This window comes from Apteryx mantelli, chromosome 1 (assembly GCF_036417845.1).
Source record: "Apteryx mantelli isolate bAptMan1 chromosome 1, bAptMan1.hap1, whole genome shotgun sequence".
In the NCBI taxonomy this organism is placed as follows: Eukaryota; Metazoa; Chordata; class Aves; order Apterygiformes; family Apterygidae; genus Apteryx; species Apteryx mantelli.
The window spans coordinates 119,331,759-119,356,032 of NC_089978.1; the positions used below are offsets into that span (position 1 = coordinate 119,331,759).

The following is a 24,274-nucleotide window of genomic DNA, read 5'->3' on the forward strand; positions in this document are numbered from 1 at the left end:
GTTTATATAGATTTTCTTGTATTTTAATTTTGCCCATTGCCTCTTGTCTGTTTACTGTATATCACAGAGAAGAGTCTGGCTCCATCTTCTTTACAGCTTCCTATCAGGTATTTATACACATTGATATGATCCCTCTGAGACTTCTCTTTTCCAGGCTAAACAATCCCAGTACTCTCAGCCTCTCTCAGCCTTTCATGTGTCAGGTGCTCCTGTCCCTTAATCCTTTTAGCAGCCCTTTGCTGGACTTGCCCCAGAATGTCCGTGTCTCTCTTGTACTGTGGAGCCCGGCACTGGACCCAGCACTCCTGGTGTGGCCTCATCAGGGCTGAGGGAAGGATCACCTCCCTTGACCTGCTGGCCACACTCCTCCTAATGCAGCCCAGGATACCATTGGCCTTCTTGGCCACAAGGGCACATTGCAGGCTCATGGTCAACTTGCTGTCCACCAGGACTCTTGGGTCCTTCTCCACAGAGCTATTTTCTAGCAGGTTGGCGCCCAGCCTGTACTGATGCATGAAGTTATTCTTCCCAGGTGCAGGACCCTGCACTTGCCTTTGTTGAACTTCATGAGGTTCCTCTCTGCCCAGCTCTCCAGCCTGTCAGTGTCCCTCTGAATGGTGGCACAGTCCTCAGATGCATCAGCCACTCCTCCCAGTTCTGTATCATCAGCAAACTTGCTGAGGGTGCACTCTATCCCATTGTCTGGGTCACTAATGAAAATGTTGTACAATATTGTACCCAGTTTCAACCCCTGGGGTATGCTGCTGGTGCCTGGCCTCCAGCCAGACTTTGTGTCGCTGATCACAACCCTTTGAGCTCAGCCATTCAGCCAGTTTTGAGTCCACCTCACTGTCTGCTCATCTAGCCCATACTTCATCAGTTTGCATATGAGGATGTTATGGGAGACAGTGTCAGTCACACAGATGTGTGGGAAAGGAAACCTAATGTTGTCTTTACTCTGGAGGCCTGTAGGTTCAAGACATATGCCAGTTTCAGGATCTACAGTATAGCTGGTTATGTTATCAAAGGGAGAGTTTGCTATGTCTAAAGTATGATTAATCAATGCATTACATCTTTAACAATATGTCAGTTTTCAAAATCTTGAAGGTAGAAGGAGGACAGGAACTTGTTGGGGGGGGGGTTGGGTGGAGAGGCATGTCAAATACTAATTACTGGATTTTGCTGCTAGGACAGATGTCAAACTGGAGTAAGCAGTACTATAATCCTTCTTCAAATGGCACAGTTGATACTCATTCCATTGGGCACATTCCTTGTCTGCCACCTACAGTGAGGTCCATACTGACTCATACCCAAATTAAAGCTTACTTCTATTTCCAGGACTCTGGGTCTTAAGCCATCACAGGCAGATGGAGTTCTGCTGAAGGTCATTCTTCTGAATAAAAATTTTTGTTATGGGAATGAGTACACTGTATTCAAGGAAGACCTGTCTGATTTTCCTTGGAAAGTGGCTGTAGTTTTCTGTTCCTGATACCTTTAAAAAACCCTCATAATTCCTATAGAGGGACTGTGGTTTTGAACTGCTAGTTGACTAAAAAAGTGCTAATCCTTTCCCCTATCAAAAATTACAAACTTTCCCCAAAAGTTAAGTGGCTCAAGTATGTGTGTGAAATGAAGTTCTTAATTTCTGATTGATAGAAATATATGCAGCTGACTGTAAAGGCTTTAACAACATCTTCCTGTGTGGCAGAGTAAGTGTGCTGTAGTGGGGTAGGGGAATAACAAATTTATTATCTAGTTTCTGCCCTCTTGGTGTCTTCTGCAGGATTATCAGACCCTTACCTCCACCCTAGAATGAACTGCCAATTAATTTTTGTTGTAGTGAGTCAGTAAAATGAAGAAATTGTCAAATATTATTATTAGTCTAACCCTGTATTATCTCTTTTCCCTCACTTTTCCTTGGTTCTGTCTTAGAAGCTCCCACAAGCTTCTGTAATTACCATTTTCAAATAATCTCCCCCCCCCCACTAAACAGGTGACAGGCAGGAGTAAGAAGTTCCAAATTCCCTTATGTAGGACTGTAATGAATTTATTACTAGTCCCAGTGCACCCAGAATTAATCTTGACAGTTTGCTCATGATACTGCGAACTTTAGACAGAAGACCGTGTCAGTGTCTTTCCTGAAACAGATGATACAAATAATTAGAAAAGTAGTGCTGTTACTCTAGCAACAAGAATTTTGAAATAATTAACTCTTGTGTCTCTGATCAGTTCTGAATTGTGCTCCACCATGAATCTTGTGATAAGCAGCAACAGCCTTGGCCTTAGTAAATGTGAAATGCTGGAGATGAAGATCCCGAGGAGAGCGAGGAAGACGGTGAGAGCAGACCTCGGATTATGCAGGAAATTGGTTGGTGGGATCCCATGGGAGGCAGCTCTGAAGGATAAAGGAGCTCAGGAAATCTGGCAGGTCATTAAGGACAACTTCTTCCAGACCCAAGAACAGTCCAAGAATACAGGTAGATGTATCAGGGGGCTGTCTTGGCTGTACAGGGAACTTACCACTGTACTGTAGTGCAAAAAAGTAGTACACAAGAGGTAGAAGCAAACATGGGCTGCACAGGAGGAATGCAGAAATGTTGGGATGGTGTTTGGAAAGCCAAAGCTCACCTAGAATTGATGCAAGGGATGTCAAGGTCACTGAGAAGAGCTTCTACAGCTATATTAGTAGCAAAAGACTGAACAAGGAAAAAATGGTGCCATTGCTGAACGGGGTGGGTGATTTAGTAACAGTGGACACAGATAAGGCTGAGGTGCTCAGTGCCTTCTTTGTCTTGTTCTTCACTAGGAAGTCTCCCAGACTTCTGTGATTTAAAGGAAAGGTTTAGGGATGAGAATGGTAGTAGAGAAACAGCAGTGGATGAGGATCAAATCAGGGTTTAGTTGGGAGAACTTGATCCATACAAGCCCATAGTACCAGATGGGCTGCATCTGAGAGTGCTGAGAAAACTGGCTGATGTCTTTACAAGGGTGTTCTTTCTCATCTTTGAAAGGTTATGGAGAGCAGGGAAAGTCCATGATGATGGGAAGAAGGCAGATAGTGCACCCATCTTCCAAAAAGGCCAAAAAGACAATCTAGGAAGCTGTAGACCCATCAGCCCCACTTCAGTCTTTAGGGAAGTCATGGAGTGAGTCCTCATAGAACAGGTTTTTGGGTACATGAAGGCAAAAGGTGACTGGGAACAGTCAGCATGAATTTGCTAAGGGTAAATTGGGCCTGACCAGCCTGAGTGTGATAAATCTGTGGACAAAGAAAGAGAGTAGGTATTGTTTACCTTGATTTTTAGCAAGGCTTTCAATACAGTCTCTTACAGTATTCTTGTATCCAAGTTGGGACATTACAGTCTAGATGGGTTGATGACTGGATAGATAAAAAGCTGGTTGGGTGGCTGGTCTCCAAAGATGGTGATTACTAGATGGTACTCTACCTGGAGGCCGGAGACAAGTGGGGTACTGCAGGAGTGTCTATTCTGTGGCCTGTTTAACATCTTTACCAGTGACCTGGAGGAAGTGATGGAGTGCACTCTTACCCAGTTTGCGGAAGACACCACATTGGGGAGACCAGCTGATACACTTGAGGGCAGAGCTGGCATGCAGAGGGACCTAAGCAGGGTGGAGGAATGGGCTAACAGGAACCTTAGGAAATTCAGCAAACCGGGGAAGGAAAAACCCTTTGCAACAGTACAGGCTGGGGACTGGCTGGAGACCAGCTCTGCTGAAAAGAAAGTACAAAGCTAGGATGGGAACCAGCAAAAAAAATTTGGGTGTTTGGAAGACAAAATGGAAATAGGAACAAGGATGTTGATGAGAATATTTGCCTGGCAGGGTGTATCAGAGGAGTGGGAATCTTGACTCCTTGTCATCTGCATCTTTCTGCTGTATTGTGGTGATCTGTGACTCCAGTCAGGTCATTTAACATCTGTCCCATGACTGCCACCCATAAATGATAGCAAATTTGATTGCCATATTCGGAAGACCTTTGACTTCCTTGGATGAAAGGTGCCTAGATAGGGATAAATCTTAAAAGCTTAGTGACTGATACTACAAATAATGAACACTTTTTCCTAGTAAACCATATAGTATATTGTCTTCAGAGTGTAATAAGCAAGTAAAAATTCTTAAGTGAATAAAAAACATTAAAGCTGAGCAGTGAAGGAGCAGTTGTCTTAAGCAATAGCAGTTTACTGAAAAGACATTCTTCCCCTTTAAACACAAGAGAGAAATGTGGTAAGGTCCCAGCTTGTAAAATCACTTTGGGCAGTGTAGGGGCATCTGATTTCCAAATCACATTCAAGTTTTTCTGCCCTACCTACTTTTCTCTGGATTGATAGACTGATGCACGGGACTTTGCTATCCTTCACATTACATGTGAAATGGCCGCTGAGGTAGGGTCAGAAGGAAGAATGTAACATGTAAAAATTCTGTTAGTATGCTTGCCAAAAGAAGTCTTACTATGTAATGAAGCATCAAAGTTTTGCTGTGGCTGTTCTTCCCACTTGGGGTAACAGATCTCAGCAGTCCAGCAGATGGGAAAATGGCTTGGTGTCAGCTTGAATTGTTGTCTTCTGGTTCTTCCTGTTCATGCACAGATAAAGCATATATGTGCATATTCTTCCATGTGAAAGTCGAACATAACTAAAGAGTAAATTACTAAAGGCTGTGTAGAGCGTCAAGTAGAAAAATAGGCTCTTTGGCCTGGTCAGTCTTTTTTGTTTACTTCCGTCCCTCTGTTGGAAGTGAGCATTGAAGTTGGGTATAGATAAAGACTTCTGTCTTGGAAATTAATTAAATATTGATAGCTTTCTTATCCTTTTCCTCCCTCTTCCTCCCAAATGTGTTAGTGCTTCTTTAGTTTTGTTTAAAGTTCTGGTTATACTTGAGGCTCTTGGAGCTATCCCTACTTAGGTGATCAAAAGACTTACAAGTTATTAAGAATAGGAGTGTTCAGTCGCAGAACAACCTTGGAGAAAGCTAGGAATTTGAATATGTGTATTTCTGGCTGACTGAATTTAACAAATCGGTTGAACAAAACGCATGTAGTATTCTGGTAAATACACAACTTCCAAAATGTTAGTCTTACATATTTTTGTTACGAGATGCAATGAAATATCTTGGCCTTCTGTGTACTATCACTTAGTTTATTTGCCAGTGTAGAACTGAGATTAGTGTAGCGGAATCTAAGCAGTTCTCCTTTGATAACAGTGATGTTTGATTCCCACGTTTTTTTTCCTGCTAGTTTTTATAGAACATACTTAGAGCGCATTGAATTAATATTGTTGGCTCTTTTTATAATCTCTTCTTGAGAGCTGTATTTTGTGGCTGCTCTGTCTAAATAACTCAATGCAGATTAACATGTATTTCTTTTATGTTTAAAATGACCGATGTGCAAATGTCACATGCCCAGTTACTTGAAGACTTCAGCCAACAAGTAGCAATTAAGATCCGCAAATCCTAAGAGTGAAAAGTGTGGGACAGGTAACACGGTGTTAAAATGTTTTAGAAGCCAGACCCAGTTTCTGGCCACAAATGCTAGTGATAATTGTCATGTCCTTTTGCTGGTCTTTCCAGCTAAGATCCTTGATGAGAATCTATGCTATTATCCCTCAGCAGAAAAGCCCTCTTCAGCCCGAGGATATAGGTGTTTCTGAGGGAATATGGAGTGCTGACTAAGGTCTGTAACATTTATAAAAGAAATAGCTTTTGTTTCACAGTGAAAACCTGTTAGAATGCTCGTTAGATGATTCATACTCTACTTTCTTGTCCAAATGAAAATAAAGTACATATCAATGTGTTATATTTATTCTTCTATTTCTGAGGTATGTACCTCCTGCTTTTATCTGCCTTCAGCTTCTGTATGCAAAAAAAATTTTTTTTAATCCATCTGTGCAGTGAAGGCTGTCATGTATCTAAACTAAGTATAGGAAGGGTCCTCAGAATGTCTTCCTGAGTTGCACTTCAAGTTCTTCATTGCCAGAGAGATTTGGTTTTGTATGTACTTTGGAAAGAACTATGATAGTTGGTCTTTGCAGGTATGATTAGTACCCATGAATAATTATATTTAAAACATCACGTAAAACAAAGGCAAGTAGAAAGTTGTTATTCTGGTAGCCTGATTTGCATAGTTCAAAATCTAGAAAATGCTGCCCATGTGTAGGAAGATTGCTGGTTCTTCTGTAAATTTATTTTATTACAGATTAAAAGTAACTACTTGGGGGTGAAGGGTATGTGGGGAGTATTGCAGTAAGTTTCCAAAAGTCTCCTGAAGTCAAAGATGCAATAGAAAGTTTTGAAAGGATGAATGTTTTAGTGTAAGTCATTTATTGGACATGTCTTTTTAAAAAACAGCTTTTAATTAGCTTAAATAATAAAAATAATAAAATTAGCTTTAATAATTGACGGTCTTTTGGACAATCAAGGACAGTCCATTCTCTTGGAAAGATCAGATATTAGTGATGTAAATTCCTTTCAGTTTAGCACCCGCCCTGTTATAGCTCTTGCTTTCTGATTAAATAAAGTCTTATAATTTTGATTAGAAATGTGCTTTTTCTTAATTTCCCCTTTCCTTCCATTGCCTTATAAGCAGCAGCTTTTTTTTGGCTTTCTGTTAAAGATGTACCTGCCTTGTGCATGCTCTCACACTGTCATTTTTCAGAAGAAGATGGACTATTTATTACTTGCCCATACAGCATCAGGAGGAAAGATTAATGTAATGAAAATTAGCATTTAGGAGCTCTCTGAGATGGAATTCAGAAGTTCAACAATCCGACATTATGCAGGCTACCAGATTGTTTCTAGATCTTTCTAGCTGCCAATTATGGTTCAGTCTAACTTCTTGAAACTCAAATGTTTAATTCTGTTACCTTATCCATTTCATTAGTATGCTTTGTTATTCCAAACAGGAGGCTTTCATTGGTCAGCTGTGATTTTTTTCCATATTTTTATTTACATGTACATGTATAATATATACAAAGAACATGTTTAACAAAATGTCCTTAAAAATCAGCTTGCTTCAGTCTTGCATAAAATCATTTCTATACTGCACAATGTCACTGTGCTAGAACTGCAAGCTGTGATATTTGCATAATGCCATAAGCAAGACCACTCCTTCTCAATGACATGCAGTTAGTGATCTTGAAACCTTCTGTGGATCTAGGGATACAGCAGTAACTCTGTTCTCCAAATAAACCTGATGAGCTTCTTTTACAGAAAGTGGGAAGTCTCGAAGACTGGTTATTTTGGGGTGAGTGGGTGAAGCAGTGCTTCATATGCATTTTTCTACTGTGAGGTTATATATTAGTCCCTACTGCATATTAAGCACTTTTTTTCCAGGGAGACAAGGATATTCTCTCCCAGGAACTTGAAGTCAGAGCCATTAGCTTTGACTTGTTTATTCTTAAAAAAGAAAAAGAAAAAAACCTTCTTGCGTCAAGAGAGAGGAATTTGATTTCTTTTCTACTATGATGTCTGTGCCTCAGCAAATCCTGAGGATGGCATTGGCCTCCTGCTTCTTTCTTCATTCATCTTCAAAATCATTGTCTGCTCTCTGACTCCTCATAGGCTTCTCCTGGGAGGGTTCATTTCTATCTTCTCTCTCCCTAAAACATTGTTCAGGATTAGAGATATTAATTAAAACCAGTTAACAATTTTTCTGAAGAGATTTTGCATTAGAATGGATTCAGATTGCTCTAAGTCCACCTGGAAGTTTATCAAACTGAACTCCATAAATTAAGTCTTTTTAGTGGTGCGAGAGGTGTGAGCTACTTTTTTCTGTAGCGTATGTGTAGAGAAAGAATGACTGGTGTATCTTTGCTCAGCCTATTCTTCTTGCTTGACTGACTTTGGCTTACTAGTTCAGTTCCAAGGCTTGAATGTTCATGTTCTACCTCAGAGATCACAAAGGCATCTGGGGATACTGGGCATATTCTGTGAGAAGAGGTGGAAGTCACTATGGTAGAAACTGAAAGGAGAAAGCAGTGCACACTTTTCTTGGTGATTTTTCTTTTACCTGAGCTTTCTACTTCATATGTTGATGCCAAAGGGAGAAAGTGAACCCTTCACGTGTTCCATTCACTCTTTAGAGAAAGGTACTTACGTCATCTCATAGTCCTTGTTCTTGTGTTCCCGACAGCAGCAGCAATAGGCTAAAATACCAATAACTATAATTGCGGCAACACCACCACCAATGATGCCAGCATAAAGGGCAATGTTCATGGATGCTATAAAGGAATAACAAAAATGACCTCTTTGCAACAGAAAGATAACAAATGTGATCAGCACAACCACTGCACTTAAAATCCCACTACTGGATGTCAGATCCCACTACCAGATCCAGACTGAGTGGAAACCACATTTATGGGACTGCAGCAATTGAAACTAATTCTGTACTGGGTTGCTGATATGTCTGTAGGAGCAATTGCTTAGACAGAGACAAGGAAGAGCCCCTGGATCTGAACAACTCCTGTTATTCAAGTTGAGATTCAGACTTTGGGTGCTCAGGCCTGTCTCTTGTTATACACATCTTTTGTCTGACTGTGAACTAACTCTGTGGACAGCTCTATGAGCACTTGAGGCAGAGAATTTCTTTTAAAGATAAAAAAACTGTGCTACTTTTTTGACAAAAAGCAGGATGTTATCCTTCAGTCTGCCTTGTCTCCGTTCATGCCTTTGCGCTTAGACAAGTTGCATCCTCTGGTACTACTCTTCTGGTAAGCAACATGGTCTCTTACGTGGCACAACGCTGACTGTGATGTTGCAGGATTCCTTTCCTACTCTGTTGCTTGAAGTGCAGATGTAAAAGCCAGAGGTATCTGCTGAGACGTTCTTTAGAGTTAACTGTTCTCCTGTTGCAAAACACAAACCCAGTGAGGAAGAGAAGAGAATTAGAGCAGGGAAGGAAATGGGGACAGAGACTTTTCAATTCTAGCCCAGGCTAGTGGGAGTGATGAGAAGTTATTAAAGCTGATGGATTGTTCTGCCCTGCTTGAAAGCTTCCATGCTAGTCTCCAGGTTTTACTACGATTTGTGGGAGGATAAATGGAAACGTGCTGTTCTGATTACAGGGAATATGGGGCATTTGAACATTCCTTTTAGAAAGAAAATTGTAGTTGGGGGCAGGGGAAAGAAATATGCAACCTTAGTAAAAGCTTGTTTGCAGTGGATAAATGGCAGCAAAGACAGCATGAATGAATTAACTTGTAATATGGCAAGAAGTTCTTCAATCCTCTCGCTCTTAGGATTTAAGATCTTAATTATTTACTAGTGGGGGAAGTAGTCTTCTAGCCTGAGAGAGGCCACTGAGGCTGTGAAAAAGACTAAGGAAAAGAAATGCAGTGACTAGGGAATGCTATGACACTAGACATTTTCTATCCAACTTGACAGAGCTCAGAGCTATATACTAAAGCTTAGCTCTTTGTCTGTCAAAACAGAACAGTGAGTTTTTGCTTGTTGCATCTCCAGCTGACATTTGTGTGTGTAGTCAATGTTTTTTCTTGTGACCTACTGATATAGGTCCAGATTCCTGGTCTAAGTGTGCAAGGTTCTGAATATTTCTCAATGACTTTCCTGTTTTATTTTCCCTGTGTGATCTCATTTCTTTCCAGCTCGCTCATGGCACTGGGATTCCGTTTAGTTCTTTGCTGCCGTCTAGCGACAGATAGTAAAAGAGCATGCAAACCAAATAATAAGACTCTGCATTCTTGATTTTTTTTTAAAGTCTCTACTTACTGTTCCTGCATACTCCACTTTTTTTCCAATGTGATGTTTACAGTTCTCATAACTGCAATCCATTACTGGATTGCAAAACCTTGTAAATTAAATCAAAACTAATTGACTGGTGAGTCAAATGGGAAGAATGTGGGTCAGATACTATCAATATTGGAATGGATCTGAAGGGAATTCTTTACACTCTGTAGCACTGAGACTTGCTTAGCACAAATAACAAGAAACATATTGCTTGTAGTGACACTAGTGCCTTTAACCATCAGGGAGGGAGGGAAGAAGGAGGCAGTCTCCACACTTACTGGACAATTGCCCTGATGAAAATGGAAGTGAATGGAAATGGATCAGAACAAACTTCTGCCCCAGGGAGGAACAGAATGAAGGCAGAAGCAGTCATCTGTTGCTTTAGGAAGACAAATCACAGTGTGTTCAGGGCTGTGTCTGATGCATTGGCACCACTTAGTGGCCAGTCAAGTGAATAAGGTTTGTGTTTCTACTTACACTTCCTCTTTTGCATAATTTATATAAAAGTCAGCTAGTGAGTTGAATATCCTATAGAGTCTGATCATATTTATTTTACTTACATAGCAATGCTACAGTAACTCAAACCAAAAGAGACAGGTTCAAATACATCCTCAGTCCTGCTGGAGTTGAGCATACCAGGAAGAAATAGATTTGTTTAAAGCAATAAATCTGAGTCATGTGTCAGTGCTGCACTTCAAAGACTATTACACCCTCATTTCTGCATGAATAGTGCTACAAAAGGTCCTGTCATGGAAATCCAGTTTGTTTTGTCCAGATTCTGACTTAAAATAAAAGCAGATAAAATACTAGGGCCATATGCTTGTGTGGTGGTTCTGAAGAACTGGAGGCCTCTTCATTCTCAAAGCAAGAATGATGTAACTGTTTCTCATATCACCTTCCTCTAGGTGTATAGTCATCTCTAGAAGGCAAATAGCTTCCAGAGCCAGCTTTTGCTTGCCTTCACCCCCAAAAATGATCTAGACCTTGTCAAGCGAGCTGGGCTATAAAGACAAACCTGCTAGAAAACTTATCCCACACTTATCCCTAGCAATTGAGAAGTAATTATTTCTGTCTGCTTCTAGAGTAAGCCAACTTTCTGTCTAGGTGAGAGCTGAAATGAAAATCTTAATCACCATTGTTACTTCAGGTAACACTCCTTTTTCCCCTTGCGGAGTTACTCATGAGTGTGTTTTGTGTCAAAAAGACACCTTTCTAAAATCCTGGTCAGAGTACTTCCTAGAAGGAAGTTTGTGTGTCTTTTTGAATTTGCAATTCAAAGTCTTTCTAATCTTGATCTGTAGAGAGCTCAAAGGCTTAGTGTCTTTGCACTTCTCATACCTTCTGGTGTTTGTAGTGAACGGAGTTGGTTTTGTACATCGTAGCTTTGCCAGGCATACGTGGGTTTTGGGGAGCCCTCATGAGAAATGCAGGTCAGATTGATTGTCTGCCCATATTCTGCTGTCCCCACAATCTTGCATTCTGGCTTGGATGGTGCAACTGAAGGAAGAAAAATAGGAGGGAATTTTATTAACCAGGTGTAGTCTTTTATTTCAACCCATCTTCTACATCTGTGGGTTTTTTTTCCATGCTAAACAGAAGCTGGCCTTGCACCTACCACCGTCTTCTCAAAAGAACTGCGATGAACTTTTGTCTCTACTGCTGATTTGTTTCTCCCTTCTTGATACGATTCCTTTTTGACTAAAAAGTAAGGTACTTTATGGGATATCTCTGATAGTGTTGGGTAACTCGTCCTTTGATAGACTATGACAAGCTACAGGGGGAATGAGGAAGGCCCAGAAATGGGGCTGGAGTTATTATGAAACTGAACTTTACAACTCTAAGGGCCATTCTTTCCTACAGTCAGATATCTAAGGGAGTTGGGTGCTCTCAGCCTTATATAGTAGTAGGAAAAGACAGAAAATGGAATTGTGGATAGTGACTTACTGGGAACAGATTTTTTTTTTTTTTTTAAGAAAATCTGTGGTCTAGAACAGTAAGGACATTAAAGGATGCACAGTGGGTTATCTAAGGGATCTGGGGTTGTCTCCATCATGCTTACCAAGGACTAAAAGATCCATCAATGCAGTCTGCCTGGGAGGGTCATTCCTGAGACGAACACTGCATGTGAACGTGCCATTGTCTTCCATGATTGCTGCATTGATGGTGATGCTGATGTCCCCTTTGTTAACATCACCAGTGAACTGTATACGATTCTCATAGCCCTTGCCATACTGTACAAGTCCATCAAAATACCTAATGACAGCATCATCCTATCAGAGAGGGAGGGAAGCTAATCAATCTTAGTTTCTTGTGTGTGAATCTACTGCCTAACTCCATGGATTAGCCCACACTTGAGAACAATCTGGAAAAGAGGGCCTTAAACCTGCCCCAGTTTGCCAAAGAGCCCAAGGAATCATAAAAGCTCAAAAGTCTCCATGTCTGAATGTCTGTCTAGAATTCCCTTTATCTCTCACCTTATCTGAAGTCAGGGGCAACTGATTTCTTTTGCTGAGGCTTCTTCACTTGTCCTCTCCAAGACAGAACACCGTAAGACTTGTCTGAGATACATATGTCAGTCAAATTCCCCTATGACCATACATATTCTCTTGCATTCCTCCAGTAAGGATCTTCAGAGAAAAAACCCTTGGCAGTTACTGCAAGATCTCCAAAGGGTGCTTCAGCTCTCACTAAATCCCAAGAAGTCAAAGAGAACTTCAGAGGTCTCTTTATCTTCAAATACTGCCTATGAGGGTGGGAGCTCTCAAGAATCTCTCCCTGTACTATTTTCATCAACTTAAAATGTTTTATATAGTATCTTAAGCGATATATATGTAGCTTTTTATAGCATATCTGAGTATTTCACATACGTTAATAGATGTAAACCCACAGGACATATAATGATGTATTCTCAGTAGCCAGTTGCAAGACCGAAGTGAAAGAAAAGGGTGGAGACTTGCTTACAATCGTGCAATGAAATTGTGATAAATTGAATCCAGAATCAGAGTTTCTAATTGCATAGCTCTGAGATTAAAGAAAGTCTTGCAGGAATCCTGTCTTCCAACACACATTCCTGTAGTCCTGCTTCCATCTCTTCTCCCACCCCTATTTTGGATGTCCTATCATATGATTCTATATGAATCTTGATTTACCGCACTGTTGATTTTCCTCCAGATAGTGAAGTCCCCTGCGCCGATGGAAGCCTCAGTATTAAAATTACAGGGGAGAGTAGCATTTTTCCCTCGTGCCACCTCTACTTTCTTGACAGGTGTTTCCACAGTGAGGGCATGAACAGTTACCAGAACTAGGAAGAGAATAAATACTTCAGTCGGCAAAATTAGTGAAATCTGTACATGTTTGGTCCCTTTGGCTTTCTTACACACCACAGTAACCCCACATGCCCTCTGTTGTCCATGGCATTCCCCGCTGAGCAGGAGGCAACATGTGCTTTGGCTGATTGGCTATGGGCAGTTGCTGCACAAGGTGGCTGATAGCTAAACTCTGCTTTCCTTTCCACACTCAGTTAGTCCCCTCTTCTTTACCTAGACATAAATTTCCATGGAATTTGTAAGGATGTAATTTTTGACCCCTCCTTCAGTGTGACTGACATTGTCTGACAGGTTCAAAATGTATAGAGAGAGGCAGATAAACAGGTAATACAAGTGTAGCAACAGTCTTAGGGATTCAGGCTACAGTAAGAAATTGATACTATCGAATTTCTGGGATCAAGGAAACTCTCCATCAAGTAACTTGCAGCAAACCAAATCCGTAAAGAATTGACATTTTGTGCTCAGGAATCAAAATGGGTTCATATGATACCCTGGGCAGGGAAGAACCTAGAAAAGCAAAGAGAATTTGTAAAGAAACAAGGGAGACAATAGTCATTTGCTTTAAGAAATAAATAGGCTAATAGTCACCTTTCTTTGGGTATTGTAGCTTCTACCTGTGGAACGTGGGAATAGCTGAGAGTTGCAGAAAACACCAGCGTGGATGTTTCCTGTATGCTGTATTGCATTTGACCTTACGGTTAACTCGTCATGCTGAGCTTTACTCCAGAGTAATGCTCTACATGTTGTGGCAAGTTTTCGTTGTTGGAGGTTTAGCTCTGCCCAGCCCTAGGTGACCTTTGTGCCTGTGGGAGCCTACATTTAAAAGCACCTGCTTTCTCCTTACAGTTTGTGTGTATTTTTTCTATGGCACCAGGCTGAATCGTTTGAGAAATCTAAGTCTGCAACCAGTCAGACAGAGTGTGGGGAGGAAGAAAAGGGAATGCTACACAGAGGCACTCCCATCACAGAGAGGTTGCACACTCGCATCACTGTGTGAGGCACTCCCATCACAGAGGCTCTCCCATCACAAGGTCCAGTAAGGAGGGACATGGAGGAGGGCAGAGATGTGTGCTCTCCCCAGATGTGGGAAGGGCAGGCAGTGGTAGTGAAGGCATCCCTTAAAAATAACATTAATGTCAGGACCAAAAGGTTTTGTTGTCACTGCCCTAAGAGTCACATCTCTGTTCTTTGCACATGTCAGATGTTTCCCATAGCACATGGCTCTTCAAGCCTTTCCTTAGAAATAGCCTGTATGTATAGAACTGCTACATATACCTCTCTTGAGAGGAGTTTGGTGGGAATATTGATAGCAGTCAAACCTTTCTCTCCTTTGCACCTCCCTCCTTATTGCCTGGCAGGGATGCCTTTCCTCCACAGCTGTCTTTAGAACCAGCTTGAGACGTTTTTAGAGCAAATGCAAAGATTGCGTTTTGTGCTGGTCTTGTATGGTTAATTAGTAAGTTTGTGTATTAGTTTCTTCATGTGTAACATGGCAATAGTGGTTCCTGTTCTCTCATGGATTAATTCATTCATAGCTGCTGACAACTATTAGAAGGAAGCCAGCAGGTCAAAGTATTTCTGGCATTATTTTATTGCAGCCACTCCCAGGTGGGAGGTTCTCTGCTCTGGAACACCTAGTGCAAGGGCCATGTTTGCATAGCCCTGCGTTCTTTCTGACTGCATTTTTAGTTATTTCCTCTGTGTAAGAGACACCTGTAAAATCTTTCTTGTTGCCTATTGCAATTGGATAGAGACATTCTTCTGCATTTAGGGGAAAACACCACAGTCTATACTAGGAGATGGAGCAAAACCAATTTCGTGATGCTTTTGTCATTAAGAAACTGGTTCCACCAAGCCAGCATTCATTGACAAGTCATTCACTCAGCCCTGAGGGAGAGAAGAAACTGTCCAACCCTAAGACCTCCCCTTATATATATTTTTCCTTCTTCCAACTGGATGACTGAAATCCTATAGTAAATGGGATTTTTTTTTTTTTTTTCAAACATATCTTCAGTGCGGAGTCACAAAACTGTTAAACCAAACTGCATGTGCTAGAGGAACAGTCCATAATAAGCAAGGTTGCTAATTCATCTGTTGCTCTCATCCTAAAGGCCAGCTTCTGATGCCCTCCCATTTTCCCCCCATTATTTCTCCTTCTGGCTCTCATGAAAGCTGTGTTGTTTGATTCGGGGAAATCATTTTCTCATCCTGATCTCTTTCCTTCCCTCTTCTCACCACACTTTTCACAAAGACACCAAGTGTTTCAAAGGTGGTGGTCAATTCAGTAGCATATCGTTTTTTTACTATCATTAATCATTACAAATCTTGCTTTGTCAAGTAGAACAGCCAGCTACTTGTAGGTAGCATACTTAAAAATTGAGGTTTGTTTTTCAGGGTTTGGAGTGTTTTTTTTGAAATGACAAAATCTATTCAAAGTACAGCTGAAGGGAGGGGAGGGTTAATTCTAAAAGAATTTCAAAATAGGAGAGAAGTTGAATAGCCTATATATTAGTAGGGGGATGGCATCATCTAGATTTAAGACTTAAAATTACCGTTTTTGTTACTGATTAGTATTTATATAGCATTTTAAAAGAAATTGAGAAAGGATTTCTCTCCCTTTGCTCAACTTATACCTTTGTACTAGTACAAGGAAGAAGAAAATAATGACTTGTTTACTTTCACATCCCCTATTGAGTAAATGCTAATAAATGGTATCAAAACACAGTGAAAAAATTACAGAGGAGTATTTGCTTACTGAAAAAATTGAGATTCTGATCAAGGAAAACTATTAACACTATTTTGTCTTAGTTGTTTTGGCAAGTGAGAAAAGCAGGAAAAGTTGAAATGTGTTGTTTTAAAAGGAACTTTTAAAAGGAGGTGCTTTGATTTTAATTTCTCAATACTTCAGAAAATATCTGTAGCTTAATTCAGAAGTGGGAGAGGGAAAATCTCTTAAATGTGAAATTAAATTATTTAGCATTAAAATGAAATACTTTAATTCAAAATGACTCTTCAGGACTTTTCATTCAGCAAGAAGGACAAAGTATCAGTTATTCACACAATTGCAGTGAAAAGCTGTTCAGCAGGAGAAGCCAGCCTGTGCTGAGATCTTGACACAATTTGTTCAACATAACTCTAGCATCCCAACACTGCACTGCAGTGTGCTGTGCAGCTTCTCCGTTCAGATGCAGTGCAGAACCCTCCTGTACCTTCTTCAAAAATTTTTCACAGGCCAGTGTTTTAACATTGGATTATTATCACTTGAGCCCTTCCACACAGTAAGGAAAAGCTTCACAAAAGAGATAGATCTATGCTCTGAAAAGTTTACAAATTTGTAATTTACATAGCACCAAATGTGAGAATAACAAAAAAGTAGAATGAATACCAACAGAGCTACGCAGTTTATATTCTGATCATCAATTCATGACCCAAGTCATGTTTGTTATATAGGGAGCATGTTCGTTTTTTCTAATTACATTGTTTTGTGAATTTTCTTCTTATGGGTCTTACTGTTAAGGTGACATTTTCAAGATCTTTTGTAAAAAGATGAGCGATTTCCATATGAGTAGCTTTGTTTAAAGTCTAGAAGGTATAGGAACTTTTGTGTGAGAAGATGACAGACAGGTCAAAAAGCAGTGGAAGCAAGATTGTACGCCCTGCAAGGCAGGATGAGAATGGCAGATCAGAGAGGGAATTCTGTAATGAAGGCCAAGGGCAAGCTGTCTGATTTATATGTTGTGTTGGTAGGGATTAGTGTGCATCTGCTTGCCATGCATAATATGTAGAGATCACAAGTCATATAGGAGTACATATAAACAGTAGGATATAAACTTATGAAGATATATGCTACATGAAGATTTATGTATAAAGTAGTAAACTCCAAAGACTTTTCCACTTCCAGTTGTAGAAATTTCTTCTTCAGACACAAAGGTTGTGTTTAATAGACACCATTAAAACTTTTTTTTTAAAAAACATTTTCCAGTGTCGTGAAGAATAACATTCTTTCCCTGTTCCTGAAATTGTCTTGTGGCTTTAGGAGATGCCTGTAAGTCTGGACATTCAGTATGGAAATGATAAACACATCTGCCTGATCATAAACATGCAGGAACTTTTACTAAACAAAAAAAGAAATGCACAAATTCCATTGGGATATTCTGACTTGATAGTGCTTTTTTCTTCTACCTAACCCTTGAGGACATAACCAAATTAGTACTCACCTGCACTGAAAATGAACAACTGAAGTCCTTTCATTCTCCTCCTCCTCATCTCTCTTCTGTTTCACCAGGAGGTATTCTTCCTTATGATTTCTAGGTAGTTAGATAAGTAATTGGCTTTAGCTAAAAGACTACTTCACAGTTGCATCTCAGGGTCACTTCCTCAATCTACTTTAATGTACTTCTTCACCCATCTGCCACTCCCCCTCTGGCCAGAATGACAAGCCAGATCACCAGTAGACTTTGAAATTGCTTGTTGTTCTCTGCCTAAGGGGAGAGACTTATGAACTCACCTTTCCTTCTCCAATTAAACTAGATTTCCCAGTTTCTCCTAACGCACAGGTGTGTAAAGCAAGAGAAGAGGTAATCCAAAGGGCAAAGTGACTGGGAGTGTACATTAAAACAATTGAAATCATGTATGTGATGATGTAACTAAGGGAAAATAAACCTCATTCATCTCAAATATTTATTAAGGGAGCCTAGGGCTAGGCTTACACAGATATTGAAGTGTTTCACAATGCAGATGATAGCTGCGTAGGTCCATGCTTTAAAGAACTGAGGTACCTAATTCCATCTATGTTAAATACCTGCAAGAATACCTAATTTATGAGAATTTGGGGCCTAATGGGGTGTCTAAATCTTAAGTGAGATGAATCTCACCTAGGGTGTTCAAAGCTCTCGTGCCTACTGTTTGATTGTTAAATGTGTGGTTTGTACAGCAGGAGCATGTACCAAAGGTACTTTCTCCCTTTCCCTTGAAAAAGGTTGTTAGATAAACCAATCAACAGCCTGTAGGATGCTAACTACATATCCATAGAGGCATGTATAGTGAAAGTCCAGCCACTGCTCCCATATGGATGCACTTGGAAAAGTGGATGGGAACTTGTAAAGTACAAATAACTTCTATATAATTGACTGAAGAATAAAAGGAGGACTCATGGCAGCTCAGGCAAATAGCTGACATTATACTTAATTGAGTGCAGCTGGCTAGCATGTCTTTTGAACTTTTCACTACCAATAGGCAGCAAGGGATGTCTCCACTGGGATAGTCACCTATGCATCATTTCTAGTTATTTGAGAGAGAGAGAGGCACGTTTAGGGCGTGAGTGATCATTTTAGGCATCTTAGAAAGGGGGTTCACGTCTATAGGCATCATTTTCGGAAAAAATGTATCATACTCAAAATGCACTGATAATATTGATTAATTTTGTATTGATTTTAAATGGAGGCTACCTCAAAAGTGTGTGTCTACAGTGTGGATACCTGTGTTTGGCCCAGTGAAGTGGATCTGGATCTTGGTCTTGTGCTGACCCCATACTTGCCTCGTAAGCCTGCCAAAAGCCAGGCTAGGTTTCATCACACCTCCAAGGTAATGCAACTCGTGAGTGATTGAATATCAAATCCCTCTGATAGTAAGGACAGTCTATACTTCTGTACTTGATAAATAACATCAGTTCTCTTCAAACTGACCATTAGCACAAAGCAAATTAAAGCACATCAGAATACAGAAACTGTATTCTTTGACAATGAGGACAGCCCATTGAAAAAACACAGAATCACAGAATGGAGGAGGTTGGAAGGGACCTCTGGAGATCATCCAGTCCAACCCTGCTGCTCAAGCAGGGTCACCTAAAGCACATTGCCCAGGACTGTGTCCAGATGGCTTTTGAATATCCAAAGATGGAAACTCCACAACCTCTCTGGGCAACCTGTTACAGTGCTCTGTCACTCTCATAGGAAAAAAAGCTTTTTCTTATATTCAGACGGAGTTTCCTGTGTTTCAGTTTGCACCCATTGCCTCTCATCCTGTCACTGGGCACCACTGAGAAGAGTCTGACCCCATCCTCTTTACACCTTCCCTTCAGATACTTACATCGAAAAGATCCCCTTTCAGCCTTCTCTTTTCCAGGCTAAACAGTCCCAGCTCTCTCATGCTTCTCTAATATGAGAGATGCTCCAGTCCCTTCATCATCTTAGCAGCCCTTTGCTGGACTCACTTCAGTAGCTCCATATCTCTCTCCTACCGTTGAGCCCAGCACTGGATCCAGCACTCTGGGTGTGGCCTCACGAGGGCTGCGTAGAGGGAAAGGATCACCTCCCTCCACCTGCTGGCAACGCTCTTCCTAATGCAGCCCAGGATACCATTGGCCTTCTTGGCCACAAGGGCACATCGCTGGCTCATAGTCAACTTGCTGTCCACCAGGACTCCCAGGTCCTTCTCCACAGAGCTATTTTCCAGCAGGTTGGTGCCCAGCCTGTACTGGTGCATGGAGACACTCTAAGACAATAATGAGGTCTTTGTGACTTTATCCCACAGCCTCCAAGAAGAGACATTTGTAGGATCTTTACTCTAGCTTCCACACTTTCAATTTTGTTCCCATTTAATATTTTATCTGAATCTGATGAACACAGGAAGTGACAGAAATACCATCAATGTACACTATCTGCCCATACTTTGTCTGTTAGTTCTCAGTTCTCTACATAAGAACTTTGAACATTCACTGAAAGATGTTGGTTACAGTCCCTAACAGATATCATACCAACTTGGTAAGCTTGCCATTATCCTGTTCACAGAAATGAGATTTCCACTATAATTTGTACAGTTTCTGTTCCCTCATTTCTCCCCAGTAATTTCAAAACCCACTTGCTTGATTTCAACTAAACTTGGCAGATGGATAGCGATCTTAAAGATGTGAAGTTCCTTTCAGTTTCATAAAAATCAGAGTCTGGAAGAAGAGAGAAATCTAAATTAACGGTACCTCTTAGGCATTAATCATCCTCTTCCGTTCCAAGAATCTGTGGTTGAGCAACCAATGCATACTAACCATGGTCTGTCTCATCTTTTGTACAGCCAAACAGGGAACTATGGTATAGAGGGAAGTCACGGGGACAAAAGCTGATGGTCACGTGAGGAATGTTTATTGTGCTTGAGGGCCTGGACTGTTGGACATGCATCCATTGGAAAACAGGCTTGTTAATACCACTGCTCATGTAATAACTTGGGTAATTTGGGTTTTTGTCTGTTTTCTTAACTTCAGCAAATGGCTAATAAGAAAACACAATAGAGATAACTTGCAGAATTAAGCTGAAAACAATGCCTGTAACAATTGTTTCTCAAATACCTGAAGAAGCTCTGAGTTTAGTAACCTTACTGTCTAAAAGATGGTATGTGTTTGTTGTTAACCCTGAAACAAATGCATTATTTTCACATAAATTTGTCATTTGAATTGTAGAAGTAATAAGGTGTGTCATCTCCAACTATATTGGAGTGTATCTTGTTCCGTTATGCTGGGGAGGACTGAGAGACACTGACTGTTGCCTAATGGTCTATAACTTGGAAAGGCTGCCTTAATTGGTGTCAGTGCTGAAATATGGGTGCTAGCTTCACTGTGGGACTAGTTTTCCCTGCCTCTATCAGTCATTCAGTTGCATTATAAGTAAATAAGTTGGCGCTGAGATTGTTAATGCCCTATTGTTTTGGAGACTTAGCTAAATAAGACTGTTTTCCCAGCATGTGCTTCACTAGCCTGATGATTACATAAATCTGATGTTAAGCCAATTGTTTAGATGCACTTTATTTATTGCTTGTGTTAGTTATTTAGGCCTAGAGTGGAAAGGATATTTAGGCACTTAAATCCTATCACTCCTTCCTGACAGTTCTTTGTTCTGGGCCTCAGGAGTTCTTGATAAATGCAGGAGACAAATGTACAGTTTATCCCTTGGAAGTTTGTAGAACTGCCCTCTCATCGGTGGTGCCCAAACAGAAAGACTGACTCCACCGACAATTTTAAGAGATTTTAATTTTAAGTTTGTTTTTGTGTTGACTTTCTTTCCTTGTCGAGTATGAGCTGCAAAACTCATACCGTACATTCACTAAACTCATAGACATGGACATCACAGTTAAAAGCACTGCCATAAGTACCTGTAACACTGCCAAAGCCTTGCCATAGGCCTACTTAGGCTCACACAGGCCTATGCCTTAGCATAGGCTGACACATGTGGGCTCCCTCATTACTCACCTCTTGTGCAAAGTAAACTCTTAAACTCTTGTTTTTGCTGATAGCTACAGCTGTGGGAAATCTTTTTGCTGATTTTTGGAGAGTATTATTAGTTCATTTAAATGAAACTGCTGTTGACATCAAAAGCTTTTGTACAAAACTAGGATGGCTTCATTGTCCTGCCAAAAATACATAATCTGATAAGGTGCGCATATAAAAGCTAATGAGGATTAATGCATAGGTAGCATAATACTAACACTAGAAAAGATAGTAACTCCTCTTTAAGAAGAGAGAGGAAGAAACTTCTATGAAGATCCCATCTCTCCCACCAAGAGGACAGCACCTGGCCATGTTCAGTTTGGGTGAATCTGTGAACGGGTATATTGATCACCAATGACAGATATGAAACCAATTACATCTTGTTATTTTCTTTTAAGATTGTATGTTCTATATGCTCATTAGCAAAGATTTCTAGTGTTCTTGCCTCCGTCTTGAACGGTCATCTTGATCCCATAAAGCAACAACTTGTAACAAGCAGTGAGGAAGAGCTGCCAGTCTGCCTGCTGGCTATGTATTCTCCACAAGTTTGTAGCATCTGCAGATGCTATCTGCATCTCTACATGTGAACAGTCATGGTGGGCACAGCAGGGCTTTCAAGTCTCTCCATCATCCGCTGCTGCAGTTGTATCCTGAAAGATGCAAGAACAAGATTTTCAAAAGCAGCTGAGTGACTTACAAGCTGGATGTCAATGGTATGTGTGCTTCTGGAAGATTCAGATACTTTGAAAACTGTTCTCCAATAATAAGGGAGCTGATAGGCAAACTTCCTGAGATCACTTCCTGCCTCAAGTAGCAGCAATTAATAAGCACACATGCTGCATTGCATTGCAGAAGTGACATAGGCCAAATTGCATTGGCTAAAATTTTGGCTAAAAATTGCATTGCCCAGAAGAGACACCTATAGGATCAATACAAGTCATCCTCTTTTGGTACATGAAACCATTAGGATCCATCCAAACCTGTAATCAGTAATCCATTTCTTCCTTTGGTGTGACACCCAAGATGCAATACACCACTTTCTCTTGTTTCTGCTTGCCCACCCCAATAACTCTATTAAGACAAATCTAGGCTATGTGTGCACAGACATGAGTGCCTGTTTCATGACTGTTCCCTGCCATGATGTGGTATCCCTGCAGATGTGTCCCCATCCCCATCTGGGGATGCAGCATTCAAGTAAGAAGCAAGGAGCAATGCACCCCTCCCCTTAGCATTACGCAGCAGCAAATGTATCTGTGATATGAGATAGGTTAGTCCTCTTTTCCACTTCCTTTCTTGTTTGCTTGTTTGTTTGTAAAAGAAATCAACAGTCAGATGTCATCGCAAGATTTGGAACAGGAGCCACCAGTGAAGGTAAACAGCACTTAGGCTTTTGTCTGGTTCTGCCCTGGACTAGCTTGGTCTGTGAGCTTTGCTGGGGAGACAGCCAATTGGAAGTGGAGGTTCTTGTTTGAAAATGCATAAGGGGAAGATGCAGTGTTCCTTAGTCTTAACTCTTCTAAAAAGGAAAATCAGTTAATGTTGCTTGCTTCTAGTGAGTTTGGAGCGGCTTATCCCACGCTGCATTTCACAAGGACCTTAGAGGTTGTACCAGCATTTCAGATTGTGCCTAGTGGGGTGCCAGTTGCCTGGGGGCTCCCTGCAAGCAGAGGTTCATTCCCATGGGCTCTGGACGATTCTCTGAGTGCCTCCTACAATGAATATGTCAGAGAATCCAGCCCACAGTAGGGAAAGAGTTAAATGCTTGACCAACTGCAGTCTATGAGGCACTGAATTCTTTCCCCATGCAATCCAGCAGCCAGCGTCAGGACAACACTATATTTAGAAAGCTGATAAAGGTTTGGTGCTGACAGTTGTCCTGCTGCTTGATGAAGAAGCTACAGAGAGAGAGAGAGAAAGGGCAGCTGATTTCTCTCTTCCTAATACTATTCCCTGCCAAATTTCCTGCCCTCTTTACTGGACTTCTTCACTGTGCCTCAGACAGGAATCTACCAATTTTCCAGTGGAGTCTTCTAGATACTGACGGTAAGTGCCGTTTCCTTGCTCCCCTGCTTTCCTGCTTGCTGCCTCTGTAAGCAGCAGCCACTCCTCAGCCCCCGTTTATGGAACATGGCTGCGTTCCTCGTGTCTGAGACCAGCTGCTTGGGACACTTCAGAGCCCTCATGGGCTGTCATGGCACAGCAAGTCAGGACCCTCTGTCTGAAACCAGAGGAAGTGGCTGCTGCTACTTTTTCATGCTCTTAACCGAATAACAGCCCCTTCACTATCCTGTGTACGGTACAGTGTACAGGGTGGGTATGGTAAGTTCATGGTGAAGGATTGCAAGGACAAAGTCCTGGGGCTTAAAGCTGGCTGAAGCCAAGGCTTTGGCCTTTAGGAGTGTTTCATTTTGGGGAGGTGAGGTCTCATGTTTCTTGCCCCTGACGCTCTATAAGTCTCTCTTTTCAGTCCTGTTCTGGCTGGATACAACTCCTTCTAGAGACTATTCACAGGCTGAGCTAGCCAGGGGCAGGATAGAGTTTCTACCCTGCCACCACTTCCTTCCAGGCCTTCCTGCCTGCTTATTCATGGGCAAGAAGGGCATTGGCACATCCTGGGAACCAGCCAGGGAACTGCACGAGGTCATGGGAATGGCAGGGCACCCTGGCAGACAAGTCAGTATGACTGACTCACAGCAAAGGCTTCTTGCACAGTTTCGTCCTCTGCCACCACTCAGAAAGATGTCGGAGCCCCTTCTGTTGTATCAGCCTCCAGCACAAATCTTCCCTGTTACTATGGAAGCATAGCCCAGGAGTAATGACCTGTATTGTGCCTGTGCAGCCAGGGGATGTCAGACAGCTTTGTGCCCCCTGTATGGACTTCTGTAATGGTCCTCCACTGTGCTCTGCCCCAGTTCTAGGAAATTCTCTCAAAGCTACC

General features: G+C 41.3%; 1 protein-coding gene across 1 annotated transcript; it reads right to left on the bottom strand.

The window, feature by feature from the left end:
* Window positions 1-4,437: 4,437 nt before the first annotated feature.
* On the bottom strand, window positions 4,438-17,471 carry GPA33 (glycoprotein A33). The gene is made up of 7 exons (XM_067300133.1): window positions 17,303-17,471; window positions 12,909-13,060; window positions 11,819-12,029; window positions 11,098-11,256; window positions 8,745-8,858; window positions 8,111-8,234; window positions 4,438-7,613 (listed from the first exon to the last, which is right to left on the bottom strand). The coding sequence occupies exons 1-7, from the start codon at window positions 17,349-17,351 to the stop codon at window positions 7,532-7,534; spliced, it is 891 nt and encodes a 296-aa protein (XP_067156234.1). The 5' UTR covers window positions 17,352-17,471; the 3' UTR covers window positions 4,438-7,531.
* Window positions 17,472-24,274: the final 6,803 nt, after the last annotated feature.

Excerpts from the sequence above, each read along its gene's own strand:
- GPA33 (XM_067300133.1), bottom strand. The coding sequence starts at position 17,351 with ATGAGGAGGAGGAGAATGAAAGGACTTCAGTTGTTCATTTTCAGTGCA. Across the intron at positions 8,859-11,097 it reads TTCACTACAAACACCAGAAG|GAGAACAGTTAACTCTAAAG; the intron begins GTATGAGAAGTG and ends GTTTTGCAACAG. Across the intron at positions 8,235-8,744 it reads CACAGTCAGCGTTGTGCCAC|CATCCATGAACATTGCCCTT; the intron begins GTAAGAGACCAT and ends ATTCCTTTATAG.